This window comes from Aythya fuligula, chromosome 1 (genome assembly GCF_009819795.1).
Source record: "Aythya fuligula isolate bAytFul2 chromosome 1, bAytFul2.pri, whole genome shotgun sequence".
Taxonomy (NCBI): domain Eukaryota; kingdom Metazoa; phylum Chordata; class Aves; order Anseriformes; family Anatidae; genus Aythya; species Aythya fuligula.
Genome location: NC_045559.1, coordinates 196052568 through 196073193, shown reverse-complemented (window position 1 = coordinate 196073193; position 20626 = coordinate 196052568). Strand labels below are relative to the sequence as shown.

General features: G+C 36.2%; 1 protein-coding gene across 1 annotated transcript in view; it reads left to right on the top strand.

The window, feature by feature from the left end:
- Positions 1-1328: 1328 nt before the first annotated feature.
- DEUP1 (deuterosome assembly protein 1) overlaps positions 1329-20626 on the top strand; it is a 41297-nt gene continuing 21999 nt past the window's right edge. Inside the window, exons 1-6 of the mRNA XM_032207552.1 lie at positions 1329-1478; positions 2719-2783; positions 8803-8974; positions 10350-10445; positions 15246-15380; positions 18299-18412. Of these exons, the coding sequence (XP_032063443.1) occupies positions 1329-1478; positions 2719-2783; positions 8803-8974; positions 10350-10445; positions 15246-15380; positions 18299-18412 (732 nt within the window). The remainder of the gene's footprint in view (positions 1479-2718; positions 2784-8802; positions 8975-10349; positions 10446-15245; positions 15381-18298; positions 18413-20626) is intronic.

Here is a 20626-nt window from a genome sequence, read left to right as displayed (position 1 = left end):
CACTGTGCTGGGGGCCCTTAGACCAGGATTTCAGCTCCAGGCCATGCCCCTGAGCCTTGTCTGAGCAATGCTGTAGCTGTGTCTGTGCTCAGAATGGCACCTCACTGCTCCTGACCTGCTGCTGACTTGCCTTCTGGTGTCATCTCAGACCTGCCCATCACTGCAGGCTTGTCTGGCCATCTCTTGGCTGTGGCTGACTGCAGGCACCATATGAGCAGTGCCGTGGCAGCAAGGGCACTGCTCAGCTCCCTGCCATCACCCTCAGCTCCCAGCTCACCTGCCCTCACCTGCTCCTGCTGCTGCTGCCTGGCAAATAAAGAACTGAAATGTTCCTGGGACAGTTCTGAAATGAAATACACCAATGAAAGAAAAAATGTAAAGCAAAAATAAAAACGCTTTACTAATTTTTAAGAAAACCACAATGGGAAATTACTGCAGCACTTTCTAGAGTTAGTACACAAACTTATCAGGAACTTTCCTGAAACTCCGTGTATAACTTTATTTTAATCTTTCATTTTAAAAACATTTTCCATAATTCATAGGTTGAAACAGTATTTCTGCTGACATGAAAACCATCTGCCTTAACACAGGAGGTAAGAACCAAGCAAAACAAATTATTCCCTGGAACTGATATTAAAAATGCAGTTCACTCAGTTAATTTAAGTAAACAGTCTAAGCAAAACAAAGCAAAAGGTTGAAATTTGGTGTAAATAAATAGACTAGCAGCTCCTGAGAACGCTCCATGTGATTTCAGGACAATAAATCCAAAGTGAATTGTGCTGCCCTTGGAGTCTGAAAGGAGCTGTAAACCCTAAGTTTGGAACCGCAAATTACTACTGAAAGAAGTCGAAACGGCTGCGATCCTTCACGTTTTGCTGTTGAATATGACAAACCGAAGCGCACAGGGATGTAAAGGTGGCACCCAAGCCTGCACCACTCACGTAATAAGCAGAGAAATCATCTGAGGGAAGCACAGTCGGTCAGAAAGAAATGGGTAGTGATCACATCATGGAGTGGTAATGGCATTTAAATAAATAAATAAATAAATAAATAAATAAATAAATAAATAAATGGAACTGCCTAGTGTTTTCCTAAATTAAGTTAAATGTTATTGAGCCCCGAGCTGCCTGAGAAGGAGCTCCCAACGCCTGCCTTCAGCCCGGGCTGAGGTGCCCTGCGCTGCCAGAAGCGACACCGGGGCGTCCCGGGACCGGTCCCGCGGGGTCTCCCCGCTCCCTTTCCCCCCTCACAGCCCTGTCACACCCCATCCCTCTCCCAGCCGTCCTCCCCTTCCCTCTCCGGTCCCCTCATGGCCCCGCTGTCCCCTCATGCCCTCCCGCAGCCTGCCCGCCGCCGCTTCCCGCCCGTCCCCTCATGGCCGCCGCCCGGCTCCCCGCCTCGCCCCGCGGCTCTCGGCGTTGCCGCGGCGACTGGAGAAGCCGCCGGGCGCTGGCCGCAACCGCCGCGGGGCGAGGCGGGCGGGAGCCGGGGCGGGAGGGAAGGAGGGAGGGAGGGAAGGAGGAAGGGATGGGGGCGAGGGGCTGAGAGGGCGCACGCCTTGCTCATGGCGGGTGCGGAGGGAGCGGCGGGAGGAGCGCGGCAGGTAACGGGCGGGAAGGGGACGGGGGGGGGGGACGGCGGTGCCCGTCGCAGCGCGGTGTGGATCGGTCCCCGGTGCTGCCCCGGTGCCTGGGACACCTCGGGTGTCCGTTCCCTGTGGAGCCAGTGCCACTGTGCGTGTGTTATCCGGGGTGTCTGTCCCCGTTAGAGCCACAAATGGCCCCGTGTCACCTCAGGTGTCCGTCCCCTGTGGAGCCAAGGGAGGTGGTCCTGTGCCTGTGGCACTCAGGTGCCGGTCCCCTGTGGAGTCACTGCGCCTGTGTCACCTCAGGTGCCACACAGCGGTGTCCCCACACACCTGTACATACAGGTATCTGTCCCCTTGAGAGTCATGCTTTTTGCCCCCCAAGGAATTAGGGCTGTCTCATGGCACCCTCCCTCCCGTGCTTTGCCCTCACACCCATCACAGAATGGCCGAGGTTGGAAGGGACCTCTGGAGATAGCTGGTCCAACCTCCCTGTCCATGCCCTACATCCCTGTCCCACCAGCCCCACAGACCTGTCCCAGGGTCAGGCTCAGTCAGATCTTTCCTTGCTGCTACGGTGAGTGAGTGCTCCATGGATCCATGCTGCATTTGCCAGACAAGGGAGTAAATAGTTCACATGAGTCTGAAAGTGTGTTTGGGAACCATCCTAGCCTGGCTATAGGTTAATTAGAACATATGGAGGTATGAAATTTGGCCTCCACTCCATGGCAGTGGAGAAAAGGCTGCTGACTGCACCCACAGATCTACAACAAATTTACATTCATATATTCCAGAGTGCCTTGGTGAATCATTGATGTTACGTGACAGAGAATGATCCAAAACAAACTCTTCCTTGTGGAAATCCAAGTTTATCCTCAAGCTAGCACCCCTTCTAGTATCTCACTGTTGCAGCAAGTGCAAAAGCTGCTGACGGAGAGCTGAGCTTACTCCAGAAGTTTTCATCCTGCCCATTTCAGGATGTAATGTAGAGCCACATTTCCCTGCTCCTGTTGTTCGCAGTGGAAGAATTACAGAATTTGAAGGGAAAGCACTGAATGATTCAGTATACACAACTTCACTATGCAAATGTGCATGTGTAAGAATATGAATTACTTGATTTGTTGTTTCAACAGGTCAAAAAGACTATCAATAACATGGAACAGTGCTTGGAAGTGTTTCAGGAACAAGCTCTCGCTAAGTGAGTAAAGAATATCTGAGAGTTGAATACATAACAGAATTGAATTTGTGGGTTTATTAAAGATGTAAAACAAAATATTAATGATATGAGAAGCAAACATTATTTTTCAATTTCTTTGGCTGCTTTCTCTGCAAACTGTGAAGAGGTTACTAATAACTAAGACAACATGGCTTATCACAGTAATACCCTACTGACTGTATCTTACTTATTTACTTTTTTTAAATCTGCATATCTAAACAAAAGAGAAATGGTGAAACTATGCAGGGTTTTATTAAGATGTTAAGCAATTTTATTTTAAATGTTTTTCAAAAGTTGTTGCTAGGCTACAGCAGTATAAACACTGCTTTTAAAACATTCTGAAGCCTTAAAAACAAGGCTATTAATTGTTAAAGCTATAGTCCTATTTTTCATAGGTAATAACCAAAATTGATCTACCAAGTATGAGGTGCACTTTTCCTCACAACAAAATAAACTTTTTTTTTTACATAATCCAAATTTAATTGTTACAGTGTTTTAGTACAGCACAAACTATGGGGGAGATTTAAAAGTGGGCCTCATAACATCCAGCCTCTTCAGGGAACACAATGATATGAAGAGTACGTCCTGATATGATAAGCTGAATAGAATATTTATCTATTATAATTTATGAATAAACTTAATACCTCCTTTTCATATTAAATGGTTTCATATATCATTATTACCAAGAAGCAGCCCTAGGTCATATGGCACATATTGAGTATAAAAGAACTTAAAATAATAGAGACACACATATTCAATCAGACCTGGCCCAGGAAGGCTTTAATATGATTTGAAAGTGTGCTCTGTTGTACTGAAGAACAATGTGTGCAGTTTTCATAATGGAACAGAAATAGTATGCAGCATTAAAATATATTCTGAACAGTGCGGCCCTTTTTTTGGCTCAGAGGGCCATTCTTTTTGTTAGTGATATGATTGGTAAATATCATAATTAAAATTAGAATTTAAAAATATCAAAATATTGTTATTTAACACATCAAAAGCTCATTTTAAGAGTTCACCTCCTGCTGGCTTTAGTTGTAATTGACATATGTGAAATTTCAAGCCACTGCAGATGGATCTAGAGAGTGATATGTCCTATCATAAAACAGGTATTCTAGATAGTTGTTTATTTCCATTACCAATACAAAGAATCTGGAAGAGTAATTTAGGATACACATCTGATGATAGGAGATTAATGTTTCAGTCTGTGCTGACAGTATTGCAGAGATAATGCAGATAGCTTTCAAATTTGGGAAAAAAGCTGAATAATGGTGGCAGAAATCATGACAATTATCTGCCAGCTGCAAGATCCCATAAATCAAAAATTATCCATCCAAACGTGTATGACTGTGTATGGATGATAATTGTTAAATAAATTAATTGTAGTTCATATACAGGGTAAAACGTATTAGTGGAGTGCTATATCACAATCATTTTATATATTTCTTATTTTTAAAGCAACTTTTAAGAAGGGAAAATGAATTAATATTGGCTCTAGAAGCTGGGTTAAGGATCAAAAAATAATTAATGTATTCTATTGAAGATGAAAATCTTTGTTTACATTGTTCTGCATAAGTTTTGCATGTGTTTTTAGAAATATGGTCATACGTATTTTTCTATTTGTCAGCAAACCTGAGAGTAAGGACAAAATGCATGAACTAGAGACTGATAGTATGAACTAAGCATTTCTTGAAATTTCAGTTTCTAAATTAAAATTTCTTTCTAAAGAGTATGGACAAGAATATTCTTTCATATGCATTTTGGTAACTGTTACCCTATGGTTGATATTAAATGTTAAAATGGCAGTGCTAACAGTTTTAACATTAAAAGGCATTACGATTTCTGTAAATTTATAAAACCTTTCCAAGTTCAACAGGTTTGCAGATTTGAGTTCTGTAATAATCATCAAAACATGGCATATGCATCACTTAAGCGCCAAGAAAATGTGTTCAATAAACACTTTTCCATGTTAAGGAACTATTTCTTTTTTTTTTTTTTTACTGTACTGCAGTTAGAAGTTGAGCATGCAAGATACATGGAATGTGTGGGGCAAGCATTTCACTTGAGCAGATCCTACAGACAGGGAACTTCAGTGTGTCTGCATGGGCACTGGGAGGGCAGGAAACTGGGGAGCTGGCTGAACAGCTGGGATATGGAAAATTACCAAAAAAGAAAGGAAACATTTTCCACAGGGGCATTTTTATCCATGGCATTTGCCATTTTGAACAAGGTTGTTAACTTGAAACAAGTGCTGGTGTTTACCTGAGAAGGTGGTATCAACCCCCAGGAATAAAACATGTGAGTACACGTACTGTGCTCTTCAGCGATGTGCTGGCAGCACACCCAGCAGCTGAAGTCTCCCTGGCATTAGGGGTATTACCTCTGAGTGCTTGCCTTGCTTTGTGCTTGAATACGTGAAGTTCTGCTAAAATAGCATTCCTAGTTGCTTGGTACATTCTTGGTTGCAGTGACGCCCCCCCCCAAAAAAATAAGCCAGATTGTAACGTACATGACACAAAGCAGCAGCCTGTGCTAATTTAGGATACTGAAATCCTCTTTGATACTCCCTAGGACTGAGCAGTTACAGGCACGTTGCTGTGTGGTTTTTCATTAACCCTGTTGTACTTTACTGCTACATTATGCAGATGCTGCACTGTCTTTTGTCTCTGTGTGACCATCTTTATGGCAATTATTTCATAAATAGTCAATTTACAGGTCCAGGCAGAAGGAGAGGAAGAAAAGCTAGGAAATACTGAAGAATTAATAAAAGAAATAGTTAAGGTCACTCTAGCAAACCATCATGCCATAGAGGTATTAGAATGACTGCAAACTGATAAGTGATCATGAAGGCATGTGCCACACAGATGTATGTACCATCAGCAGTAGAGAGAATATTTAACTTTTAAAACTGCATAAATTAAAGCACTATACCTGCTGACTGTTACTCTTAGTTGTTTTTTTTTAGAACAGGTCAGTAAGGTAAATGATACTTTTGAGAGGAAAATATAACATGGCAAAATTCAAAACAATGACACAACATTCTTAGCTTATTTTAAATCAGAGATGTCTATCAGAAGGCTAAATATATTCTCACGAAATGTAATAGGTTTCAGTACATTTTTACATCATTTGAGATTAACAAATTTATGAAAGAATACAGTTGCTGGTTTAATCAACAGGAAATTCAATGTAGGCTTGTAGCCAACCCCCCAAAAAAGTAATAAGAGGCTTGAAAATCATGCAACGGTATGAGGAAATGGAAATTACATTTAGATTAAACTTTAATTGTGCAATGAATAAGCACTGTGACAGATTAAAAAAAAAAAAAAAGGTGAAGAGAAAACAGGCGTACCACTGTTTACTAATTGCATATTCTATTGAGATAAGAGGGAGACGGTTAACACTGAAGAAACAGCACAATGTAATTTACTTTTACTTTCACGTAGGTGTGGTAGTTTCATATTTCATGTAGATATGACTGATGTGGATTGGATACACTAATCTGTAAATTGTTGTGGAGGGAAAATATAGAAATTTTCACAATGCTCAGATAATACCTGATAATAATGAGGGGTTTAAGTGAGATTTTTTTTTTCCATGATCAAGATAAGATTGCAGTGACTAAAGGTAGCACATTTCAATACTTTCCAGTATGTGATAAAGATAAGATAGAGATAGGTATTCTAAATAAAATAGTAGAGCTGTATATTGGGGCAATTTATGAATATAATCTCTTATTAAATCAAGCAAAAATATTTTAAAGCAATTAAAACTAGAACAGGAAACAAGGAAGGTATTAAAAAGTTAAAAGAAGAAGCAGATAAGAAAGTTTATTAACTAATATGAGAAGGAGATATGCAAATAAAAGATGCCACTAAAGAAAATTGCGAGGAAAGCAGATGTTTACTTGCTGAAAGTGAAATGAAAGAGATGTTGTTCCTGAAAAGTGTAAAGATTCAATACAGTATTCCACTGGTTAAAAACAATCAACGAAAGATTTTCTTTCACTCTTGTGAGATAAATGCCACTTAGTATAATGCCACTTGGTACTTAGTATAAAAGTATCTCCATCTCACATCCTATGGGCTCTGAACACAGTAAAACTGCTTAGAAGTTGTGGGATTTTCAAAGAAATACAAGGTTGATAAATATAGTTTCCTTTCAAGAAATGACAAGAAGTGAGCATTACAGTGGTGAGTAAGTCTGCCAAAGACTTTTATCAAAATACTGCCTTAACTATTTCTGATCTGGTATCTCAGTTTAAGTAAACTGAGGTCAAAATGAAGTTTTCAGTGACTTACAAATACTGATTTTTGGTGATGTGTGATTACTCATAGTGATAGAGGATAATCTGATTGTTTTTTCCTATATAACTTGATGAAAAATAAGTTTTATAGAAACTTTATAGGCACTCCGACATAGTTAAGGAATTTGTTCAACAGCTAAGTTTTCTTTATAGCTGTCCAAAACCAGCCCTGAGTGTTAATGGAATAAAATTCCCTTTATTAAATGGATAGGAATTAGGCAGGAGTGTACGTGGTCTCATTTCTCTTTTTCCCAAACCCTAGAATCCTAGGTTAAATGGATAAGAAGCTGTGAGTCAGAAAAATAAAATAGCTAGGAACATTTCAATAAACAAATGAATTATCTTGTGATTTTCTTTTTCCTAACTGGAGTATTTCACTGCAAATTTTATAGAACCATGAGTTCTATAAAGATTCTGACTTTTAACGAAATCATTGCAATTCTGCAATGCCAGATATAATTTCACAGATTGAGTGAAACTCCCAGTTCAGAAAACAATTGAGTTTATTGGGCAATAAATTCTCCAAAATACTTACAGAAAAAAATCTCATATACAGAGAAGAACAGTATAATTTAGACATAAAACAGTCATTTCTACAAATAAAAAGTTTAGAGTGCAGAAATAATTGTTCAATTTCTTGCATAAAATGTATCCAGAACCAAATATTCTATAATGTATATCTTACTTCAATTTTTTCTTACATTCATCATCAAATGCAATATTTGAATTTATATGGGATAAAGAAAGCTTCATATTATTCAGATGCTTTTTATGTACCTGCTAAATGGTGTATGCCATCTGATTGCAACAGTTTGACACTGTCCAGTGTTTAATTTTGTGAAATTAATATGCTGTTCCTCCATAACAGTAAGTATAAGAGGGCAACTTTGACTGCGTTATGTTTCTGATACACCTATATATTCTGTTTATATTCTAATATATATATTAACTATATATTTTGATGCTTATGACACATCATATTTCTAAGGGAGTGACACAAAAAATATTCCATCACTGGTGATGAAGTTATAATGTAAGGGATGTATTACAAATTCAACCTCAGAAGTTTGGAAAAATTCTAACATTTATATTAAATCCAGCACGTGGTCTCTCAAAGATAAGTTCAATTTCAAAATGCACTCACTTCAGTGGTTGCTAATAGAATTAAACCTTACTAGTATCATAGAAGTTGTCTTATTCCATTTTCCACAAAGAGATTGGGAAAACAGAGTGTAAAAGTAGAGCTAGCAATCAAGAACAGTGGCTAGCTTTCAAGCCAACTGTTTAATAACTTCTTCCAGCAAACTGCCTCTATCCGTAGTGGAAAGTCCTGTGCCCACGTGCAGCTTAATATTCAGATTGTCCTACTATTGTCCTTTTAGGTTTAAGCTTGGAAATCTTCTACTTAACTTACGCTCATTTGACAGTTCCTACCTGACAGACTGAGAGGATATCAAACAGCCTTTAAGCTAGGCAAAAGATCCACGATGTACTAAATATTCCCATTTGGACTTCGGACAAATTTAAGATTTAACTTTTGAAGGCATAATTTAGCTTTTCTATTTCTTTCTATCTGATGTTGAAAAATGATGATCTTCATCAGAAGTAAAATCAAGTCTTACCAATATAAATAGAAATTTACTTTCCGCCTTACTCTGTGTTTGAAAAAATAAATCCATTTTTTATTATTACTAGAGCCTCTCCGTGTGACACTCAACTTCAGGAGTTACTGCATCAAATTGACATCACAGTAAACAGCAAAAAAGTGGAATGGGAAAGGAAGATGAAAGCTTTGGAAGCAAAGATGGATATCCAGGATCAAGAACTAGCAAGAGCCCAAAGCAAACTGGATCAAAAAGGTCAAGAGGTATTTTAAAATGTCACATTCTATAAAGTATTTATTCTGAGAGGTAGTTAATAGTACACTCAAAATGTTCTATAAGTAGGCTTGTTTGTTCTATCATGTAAAAATACCAAACACCCTTTAAAGGTCACTAATTACTCTTACTGTTTTGTTTTAAAGTGTGCTTCTGTTCTGAAAAGTATTTGTAAAAATGTCATTGAAAGTCCCGTGATTCTTCTATTTCCCTAAAGTCTAAATCAAATAGTTTAGTTGAAAAAAGATATTGTGTTTTTTTTTTTCCTAAATGCCAATGCGTCTAGTTTCGTCAGATATTTTAAAAGGAGATGTACAGTTCAAAAGCTTGACAAAATTATGTATTTGTAATTCATGTTTATACTCCGTTTTTATAATTTTACATTCTGTACTGGCTAAATGGTAATTTTATTATTAATAGTGGAGATTTGAATTATCACCACTTAGAATTGCTTATCAAACTGAAAACCGCAGCGTACCTGACATCATCTGTACTTCCCAGTCATGTCTGCTGAATATTCATTCAGAAGTATTCGTGAATCCTAGCATGACATTCAGCTCTAGTTCAAGACATCTGAAGTTAAGTGTTTACACATAGGTCTCCTCTTGTGAGCTAGTTGTCTAAACTGCCAGTGGGAGTCTTGAAAATGCTATCTCACTCCCTAATGAGCAATTACAGGAACTTGCCCTTTGTCATTGCAGTCAGAGGAGCCAAGAGAATAACTCAGCTAGCCAATCCCCAAAACATCAATTTATTTGCCCATGCACAGATGTTATCTGAAATATTTTAGCATATTCCAACTGGCTTCCAGCTGCCTCTCCAGAAAAACTTAGGTGTCATGTGTGCTCTTTGTCATATTTCTCAGATGTTTGTGAAAATCTCAGATAATTCAAGATATGTCAAATAGCACTGTACTTAGGGAAATGAAATAGGTCTAAAATGTCTCCTGATAATTTGAACATAAGTAACTGAAAGTAATTTATATGATTATATAAACCATTCAAACAAAATTGTCACACTGGGGCACAGCAGTTCATTTATGTGGTTGGTTCAGAAATGCTTTCATTAAAAGGTCTTGACAGACATACCGTATTATCATTAGATCATAATATAAGCATACAATGAGGTTTTTTTACTATAAAATCCCTATCTTGATGTTGCTGCCATCTGGGTTTGTGGTGTCCAGATTTATTATTAAGTTACTGAATGAATAAGTATTTTTAATATTTACCTTTTATGCAACAGTCTTTCAAAATTTCAAATGACTTTCAAAAATAATGTAGATTACACTTCAGAATGTAGTTTCAAAAATAATGTAGATTACACTTCAGAAAAGGTAAAAGTGAATGCTTATTCTAACTGTAGGTGGGACTACTTCAGCAGAAACTGGAAAACTTACAGAAAAATAAGTATGAAATGGCTCAGAGTTATGAAACGCAGCTTCAAGCACTGAAATCTCAAGTAAGGAAAATGTCAGTTTCATTATTTTCTGATTGCATTAGAAAAAAACTTATACATGCCTAATGGTATAGATTTTATGGATTTTATAAAACCTTTATGGATTTGGCAAAGATGAATTGTGTCATGCTAATAATGATGACTACAACTTCTTACTTGGCTTCATTGTCATTACTGTACTGACATGTCCAAACTCTTTGGATGGATCTTGATGTGATTATGACTTCTGTTACGAAGACAAGTATTAGGTTTTCTGATCATGGAATAATAACTTAAAACCTTGGTGAATTAATAGAACAGATGATTAGATTCATGCTAATAAGACTGGGATGCACATTAGGGATTTGAAGACTTAAACTGCTCTCGTCACATCTTTGCTATTGATTTTTTTCTGGGTTTAGTTTGCCTGGTTTACAGGGATTATTAAAGGCTTGATCATTTTCCATAAGTGAACATAGTATCAAAACTACAGCAACCTGGAATATTGTTACTGTGGATTTGTTTTGCCTTTATTTATTGGCTGTTTGCTCTGTGCCTGTGCTTTTGTTCTTCATTATTTTTTGCACTTCAGTTACAAATCTAAATTCTTAGCAAGCTTGAGCCTATTCTAATTATCAGATTTAACAAGTTAACATACAAAATTCTATTTTTTTTTTCCTGCTGTTCTACTGTTTCCTTCACTGAATTCTCCTACCAAACATTTAGTAATTAAAATTTTCCAGCAATCACACTTACCACAGAATTGTCTTAGATTGTTTAAATTGAAAATCATTATTTTCATTTAGAGGTGCTAACACTTCTTGCCCACAATCCATCAAACCAATAAATGTATAATTTACTTTAAAGATTGTGTTTTCTTTCATTTATTTTTTCTTTTATATGTGGAAACTGATTTGGCAAACAGTTCTGGGAGTAAGCAGAGATTGTTTTGGTTAATATATAATTAACACGTTTAATCATTTGGGAAAGTGGCTAGAAACAAAAGCTGTTTTATAGTTTGCACATATTACAGAGAAAGAAAAAATGTCTAACATGGTTGTTGAGAAATTAAGCATTAGACAACGAAAAATGGTGTGATGTGCCTTTAGCACTACAAAACTGTCCCCAAAACTGTAGCAGATTGCTCTTTCTTCATCCTTCGTCACATTTCCTGCAATGTATTTCACTTCTTAGATTTTTTTTATCTCATGCTAAAAATGGCTGCTTTTAAGTTACATGTTTTTGCTAAGATCTTTGCTATTCTTTATGGAATTTAAACTCTGGGTCATTTTTCATAAAGCTTTTGATTTTGAAGTTGTTACTTACCTTACGTGTCCTTCTCAGGAGCAAATACAATTTGTTTTCTCTTTGTGTTTGTTTGTTTTTGTTTGATTGATTGATTGTTTTAAAGAATCTGACACTTTACCTTCAAGTTTCTCTGTGTAACTGGTTGTGCTTCTTGCTGAGATTCTCCTTTTCAGTTCCTATTCTGACCATCTAACCTTCCTGTGAGTGCCCAGATTGCTACTCCTTTCATCTTTATGCAAGAAGTTTTGATTTCTGGCTCTTAATATACATCACTTTCCCAACCGGTGTCATCCACCACTTCTTTGTCTTTCAGGCATCCTGTTTTATCAAAGGCTCTAGCACGGATGCCATTTGCATTTCATTTTCCAGTGCCTATTCCTCCTCTTTCACCCACCTTAATTCTTCATGAGGTATCCATCCTGTACACAGTGACTGAAGAACTGCAAGTGCCTAAGTTGGGAAACCTTCCTAGATTCTCTGTGAGACAAACAGAAAGTTTATCTGTCAAAACAATTCCAAATGCTTATGCTGGGCAGTAGGACTGTCCCACTCTGCTGTTCTAGCTTTCACCAAATCTCCTTGTTAAGCTTCTTTCTTAAATGACAGTGCTGCACAGTCTCCACTGTAGAATTACTTTAATGTCCCCAATTTTAGGCTGCACAAAGTCATATCTAAAATATCGAGCTCCACTGAAAATATTAATCTTTACCCTGTGTCCTTTGTCTCCTTTCTTTTGGTTCTTATCTTCACTTGAAAATTACACCTTCTCCAGTATATATTAAGAGCTACAATTTAATGTTGCACATATGGCGTGTTACTGTTTACCCAGTAGCATTGTGTTTTCCGTGCAGATGTTTTCTTATAATCCCTCCCAGTTTTTCTTCCATCCTAATCATAATAGAAACAGTAAGGATTGCTTTTTCTAGCTCTAAGAAAGTTAAGGCCATTTAGAACAAATTTCTCCACGATAACACTGTGTCTGTGGACCTCAGTGCTTTTTACCCTTGATACTAATAAAAGCAGCTGTTTAATGAGTAACATTCCCACAGAATTCATTATGTGCTTGCCGAATGCAGTAAACCCCTTTTTTTTTTTTCACTGTTTTTTTTTTCCTATTAGGGAAATAATTCCTGCTATGTAACCTGAAACTCTTAGGCCACACTGTTGCACTCATCCAAATATACACGTACAGCATTTTGTCATAATTTAAAAAGCAAAAATTTTAGGGGTTTATCTCTATTACTTTATTCTCTCTCTTTTTTTTTTCTATAGAAATACTTAGTAGTCATTCGCACTTTGAAAATGAGAGAAAACCTTCAGCAAAAGAAAAAGAATCTATTCTTGCTCTAAGCACTTCAACAACTAAGTGCATTTAAAAGTTAAATGTCTAAGTCTGAGCTACCTCAGAATCGATGGAAGGAATTGGACACCCCTAGAATATAATGCATTCCATTGTCTGGTGAGAATTTAAAATAGCTGAAATGCCTAAGCATTTGGAGATAGCTCTTTCTAACTCAGAGTAGCTCAGGCTTGGATGTCTAACTTTCAGAAATCTGAACTTAGATGAATCTCACCCTCTTAGATCTCATCACTTAGATGAGTCACTAAAACTCATTCCTTCTCTGCCCCCAGATGGGAGGATTCTTGGCTTTTAGTCTAGTTTCTGGTCAGGATAACATCCAGACTATAATCTTTATTAAATAAATATCCACATTTCATTAAATTAATCAAACATGAAAACTCATTTTTTCTCATTTTGTGTGTTCCATTTTAGATTGATCTGCTGGAGTGTTGAAGTCCTACATTTCCTAGCCTTTTTAGCATGACCAGTCTAGTACCGGTCTTCATCTGGGTTTGCTCTTCCCAGGCAGTTTCCATATGCCATCGTATATTCAAGAGCAAAACTCCTGTTAGTTGAAAACAGATATCTTTCTTCCAAAGGCAGTGAGTTCCATGTTATATGAGCTTGGATGATCTGACACATTTTAAATCTCACCCTTTATTCCATCTCACCTGTGTTCTCTGGCAAGGTCCATTTCAAATACAGGCAGCGTCTCTACAAGACTTTTAATTTAATTAAAAGGTGAGCTTTCAACTCTGTAAGTCCATGTTATAAGATTTCTATTCAGAAATTCCAAGTTGGTCAGATCTATTCCTGGATCTCACCGTTTCATGACACTTCCTGGTTTATGACTGTCTACCTGCTGGTCATCTTTTCAATTCCTTTCTCTATTCCCTATTACAGGTTCCTCAAATTATTTCAAATATCTCTAGGAGGTTTCCACATGATTTCTTCACTCCCATATCTGTTTTTCTGGACCTTCTGTGCAGACCTCAAGTACTCATTCATTGGTTCAATAGAATTCCATTTCAGTTTTGTTGTTTTTCCCCTTTGGGAGTTATTTCTTTTCCAGACAGTGGTTTGCCTTAGAGCTGAACAAAAACATGAAGTTTTTATGGATTTTATTTGAAAATCATGTTAGAGTCAAAATTTTTAAAGTGAAGCCGTAATTATTACAAAGAATGTAAACTATCATGTATACCTGAATTTAAAAGAGCCAAAAAACAAGAGACATGAGCAGTATTCATAGTTGTAAGCTTCTTTTTTAGTCAACATTCTTTGCAAAGTTCTTTCACTTAGCTTTCCTCAAGATCATATATTTAGTGTTTCCTTTGATGAAATCCTTGGTTTTCTTTTTTTTTTCCAAAACAGGATATACATATCTTTGAGCAACCTGATGTGGTGGGAGGTGTCCCTGCCCATGGCAGGGGGGTTGGAATTAGATGGTCTTTAAGGTCCCTTCCAACCCAAACCATTCTGTGATTCTATGACCTCTACCAGACAATGGCAATCTCTATTATATCAAACCTACATGTATAAACATCCACTAGCCCCTTTGTGTAGTGCTGCAAACTGTTCAGAGTGGCCATTCTTCTGAAGAGGCTGGTACTTCTGCTGGTACCTTCACTTTTTTTTCCTCTGAGTCCAAAGCCACGCTTTCATGGTAAGATCAATAGGCAGAACACTATTTAGGGTCCAATTCTCACAGATGCTCTTTGGTACTTCCTGATTCCAGAAGAAAGCAATCATCCTATCCATAGCATGTCAACAGTTTTCGCAACAGAAGAGAAACATGCAAGTTTAAAATATGTTAATGATAATCCTTCATTCTGGTTAGTGAAGCACCCTTTAAAAATGTCAACACAAGATGGCAGTAAACAAGTGTAAAACATTTCATATAAACAGCAGAGGAAATGACACGATGGATAATAGTACCATAAAAAACTTCAGCAGAAGTAGCTGCCAGATGAACCTATCTGAACAGTTAGTTAACATTTATGTGAGATCTTAGTCTTGTTCAGCTAAGAAATTAATTTTATTAATTGATTCTTTGTTGTATTGATTAAATATTTTGATTGTTGAAGCTGCAGTTGGCAATTCTAGTATAAAGAAAACCTTGCCCACGTGGTCAGCCTTTACAGATTCTGCATGTTCATTTCTGCTTTCATTTTTAGTTTTCAAAGCTGACACATAGTTACGAAAAGCTACGGTTACACCAGTTAAAACAAAAAGATCTTCAAAGTAGAGGAAAATGTGAGGAAAGCCTAGAGACACCATTTGAATTGAGTAACTTAAGCAAGAAATTGGAGGTAAGAATACTTTGCCATTATATTCTACTTTTAATATCCATTTAGAAATAATTTGTGGATTTAAGTCAAAACTTTAAATTTCTGCTTATTCTACAAAAATTATAAAATTGTCTTCAACTGGCAAGAGAAGGTGCGTAGTTTGATATCCAGGTTTTGTTCCCTCACTCAACTTTTAGTAATGTTTTTAGTAGCTTTAAGAGGTAATAGACAGAATTTGCTTCATAAATGTATCTACAGATAAATTTTACTTCCTTCCTGATTAATATATTTAAACTGAATAGTATCCATTGAGGCATCAGAGATTTCACATATGCAGGATATTGTCACATGATACCTACCATTAATTTAGGTTTATAGACTTCAGGACAACTTTGATTGTGTAGGACTAGATAGAAAATGGATTTAGGTTTGAAAAATTGCTTGTTATACACATATCTTGTCAGCACCTATATGCCTGAGGCAATCCACAGCCTAGGTCTCAGTATCTGATTCTCCTAGGTCACACATTAGGAAGCATAAGGCACTGAAAAATACAGTCCACAGAATCCAATATACTGAGTGGGGGACTAGATAACGTGTGATGCTGAGGATAGGATTCAGTTATATTTCCTATCCATCCAGACACAGAAGGGATTTTAGCTGACTTATTCATGGATACCAGAAGATGCTGATCTCTGATCAGAATTCCCAGCCTTGACTTGTCATAGTTTGCGGTTACTTTGTGACCTGTGGAATAATCAAATATTTACTGGGCCAACAGGAGAATTAGCTAGCACAGAGAAATGGCATGTATAGACTCTGCCTCTATACGGTGGCTTCTTAAATACTGATGGGTCCATTCACTGGCTCAGAAACTTGGATCCAGTCTCACCTCTGATAACTGAGCAATCTAATCTCTAGCTGTACTCATTTTCATTTCTTCTTCCTTGCTTATCTAATAGATTTTCTAGAATCCTATGCAAAGTGAAACTTCAAAAGGAGGAATTCCAGAGCTTGATGAAAATTAATATATAGTTTATTATGTAGAAAAATAACTTGGGAAGACTCTGTTTCAGATTCTGTTTGGAGAGATTTTGGAAGATTATTAAACCAAGTCTCCCCCATATTAGGAGAACAGTCTAACCACTAGTCTCATGTAGCATAGAAGGATAAGGAAAAAAAAATAAAAATTCTCTGGCTATCCTATGCAGAGAGCATGATAAAGTACTGTGTGCTTCAAGCATTTACTACGCTGTGTCCTGTAGGGAAAGTAAGCAGATGAAACTAGTGGAAACTAAGCATGAGCTAGTTACCTAGCTGTTAAGCATTGTGAAGACGTAGAGGCTCATGATTTAGATTTATGTAAATTTATGCTGTAGATAGTATAAATACTTAGAAAACTTCTCAATCAAAAAAATTAAGATCTAATAGATTTTAAGTACTTTCATAATACTTAAGCTGCAATTAAGCAGAATTTTAGGATGTATATTTTGAAATTGCCTATCTTCTCTGTTACGCTGTAGTATATAGGACACATAAATGTTGATGTCTCTTCCACATGGAAGAGTCCTTGTCATCAGAAAAGCTGCTAGGCCTTGGACTTCAGCATAGCTGCCAACACGTGCTACTACAAGAATAATAAATGGGTTATACATCCATTGTTGACTAAATATATCGCTACTGTGAAACTGTCTGATCCAGCTAATTTGAGAATGACCTTATTCAAGATTGAAATGTGAAAATAATGTAACACAATGCTATCATTTGATTAATTGTGCAGTATGAAAAATGAGTGCTTGGAATATATACAGCAAATTCTAGTATTCAGGAAATAATTACGGTGCTGAAAATCTACTAAGCTCAGCAGTGCTTTAGTAAGGCCTTGAATCTGCAGTCCTCATTTAGTAGTCTGAAAGTCCTTTTGTATCACGTTTTGCTAAAAGGGGAAGATTTTAGTTGGTTTAAAATACCAAAGCAGATATTAGGAAAGCTAAGACTTGTATTAATGTATGTTAGCAAGCATTTGATTTAATTTCACTTGCAAAGAAATTCTTATTTTTTAAAATTCAAGGAATATGCCAATTTAGGCATAATTATAAAAACTCATCTACCTTTTTGGGACCAACAATTCCATTGTGAAAAAGGAAATTTTTATAAAAGCATATTAAACAGTATACTTTTATTTTGGTAATTCTTCATGCAAAGAAAAAGAGCAACAACTTTAGTAATTCTGGAGTTCTACTTGTTTGGTACAATACTGCCTTAAAGATCAGTCATGAACATACAAGGTCTGGTACGATATAAAAGGAAATTCAAATACAGTATAAATAGGAATGTAAATACAAATACAAGACCTGTTATACTAGAGCTTGTTAAACAAGTTTTTATTTAAACTAGGTGAACTTAGGTGAAAAATTCTGAACCTGAAGCAGCAATTGAAAAGAGAGCAAGAAGTAAAAATTATTCACTGTAGTTGTTTTCCCCCTTGTTCAAGAAAAAGAACAAAAAAGAAGGCACTCAAAACGTTTGTCTGAATATTAATATTAATCCATGCTGATTACTCTACTTTACTTCAAACTCACAGGAACTACCCTGCAATAAAATTGGTTGTTTACAGTCACAACTCTAAGGTCTACCCTAATTTTAAGTGACTTGAAATATTTTGAATATTTGAATATTTCTATTCAATGATTATGTTTACCACTGAAGTTTTTCAGATTAACAGCCCTTAAGACTATTTTTTCTGGTGACGGTGGCTGGTGGCTGGATGGCTTTTTATATGACTGTTCTTTTCATCTTCTTTATGAAATTCTGGAAAGACTATGTATTAACTATAAAACTGTATTTTTCTTAGAACCATACAAATTACAAAATTATTTAGATTAAGGAAAAGAAGTAATTCTTCCTCTATTCAGTAACCTTGTTTTGCTGTCTTTCAGGAATTTAAAGCAAAATCAAGAGAATGGGATAAGAAAGGGACAATCTGCCAAAATCATCTCATTTATTTAGATGCTCAGCAAAAATTATTGTCTGAGAAATGTAATTTATTTCAGGTAAAATAAGAAGCTTTAGAAGGAAGATGAGAATTAAATGAGCAGTTAGTTCAGCTAGTATTATTTACAACTTATTTTTAAAAATTTAAATGTACTACTAAGCTTACAGTATCAAAAATTAATATGGATACATTGTTTTAAGGCAAATCCATACCAAAAGATTTATTGATTCATACAATTATTTTTTTCCTCATTTAATGTGAATAAATATCATGATGAAAAGTAGAATATTTCTGATAAAGATAACTGCAAAATGCAATGTTTTTTTACTTTTTTAAGTATACTCTGAGCATACTTTTATCTTCTATGCTATCTATTAATATGCAATTAATTGCAATGACAAGTTATTGATAAGTATCTTACAAAGTAAGCAGTACATGCCACTCCTATGTTGGCTGGAAATATAAACTTCCCTCTAATCTAAGGTATCCCTTACTTTTTGAAGATCATAAATAAACAGTATAATTTATACAGAAATTTGAATTCCTATGTGCTGTTCCAAAATCACACTTGGAAATGTTTGTTGGATCACTTATCCCTTTTTGATCATATTTTTCAGCTTTCAAGTTACCGTTCAAGTTACCATGGCTGGCTTTGTGATCCTTTCTAACTTGCCAATTTATTACCTTTTTTTTTTTTTTTTTTTACATTGCCTATTGATCTAGCATTTTTTTTTTTTTTTTAAATTCCTTCCATTCCAGAATGAAATATTGATTTCATGCTTTCTTGATAACATATCCTGCTCTGAAAAAAAAATCAAGAAATAACTAAAAAAATAATAGGTCTACAAGACAGCTCAATAATGAAGTACAGGGAAGCCAATTACGTTGCTGACTGGTAATCCTCTTTTCCACTGGGACTAAGTTCATTGGATCTTAATCTAGTGAAACACTTTCTTAATGATTCATATGAGACTCTTTACCCATATCCAGCATTTCCAAGGATGACAGTTACATTTCATTTACAGATGCTGAAAGCACTATATTGCAATTATTGAACTTTCATACAAAGGTGTGAAAAAAAAGCAAGGCTTTGACTAGACAAATCTACTGACTGATGTATGTGGAGGTGATTATATAATTAGACGAGTCAAAGTAGATTGCACAAGATGATCTTTCTTTCTTTCGAGGTTCACATGACTGTCATCAGTGAACTTTCTTTGAAGACAGATTTCATTGTAACTGCAATAGCACACTGGCTAGTTTATTAATTACAAAGCTGATGGAGTGTTACAAAAGCATTAATTTGTCCTGTGTCTTTGCCCCAAATTCCTTTTCTGTGAGTTTTTGATTTCCAGATGGAGACGTGCCCTTTTTTTCACAGGATTCTTTGACATTATGGTATGTCAAACTCCATAATTTAGATTTCAGGGGACCTTAATTTATTATCTGTATAAATTAAACTTACCTGCCAATTTCTTTAGGCTTTTTATTTAATACGCAGCCAGTGGCCACTTCTACTTATGTGTTCAGCCAACACAAATTATGAGAACATAGTGAAATCAAAAGAGTCAAAAGAATGCCTTTTTGCAGTCCCAAATACAGTATTTGTAGCATGACTGCTTATGTTTAATGTAAATCTTCTTGCTCAACTTGATCTCTGCACTTGATATATGTTTTGTAGGTTTTATTTTGTTGTCATTTTTCAGCTAATTCTCAGTCTTCTGAAAGAGTACTGCTACTGTGTCCCAGTAGGAGTATCCATATGGATTTTTTAAACAGTTACTATAGGTATTTTGGTTCTTCACAATGCCCATGAATTCACAAATACCACCAATAGCAATTTTCTAAAGTTTTGTTTTTAGGACTCTTTAATCAGTACAAGAAACTGAATGGAGTTTGTGACTGCTTCTAGAGATGCCGAATGTGCAAATGATTTTTGCACAAGATTAACGATAATGATATCAAGGGAGTACAGTTACTGTAGTAACGGAGCTGTTTATACATAAACTATGTAATACTAGCCTTCTAGTCTAAAGTTAATTCTGATCCTGAGGCACATACACACAATTCCTACTGAGTTCATTGTATCAAAGAGCAACATTTCTCCCCCCAAAATGTTATAGTTAACTGCTTTGAGTTAGATCATCGTAATCACCCTTTTACATTTAGGGCTACTATTAAGTGCTAGGAAAAAAACACAACAGAGGAGAAAAATCCTTGAAAAGTCTGTAACCTTGTAAGTGTCTGAAATATTCTCACTGAAGGTAAGGAA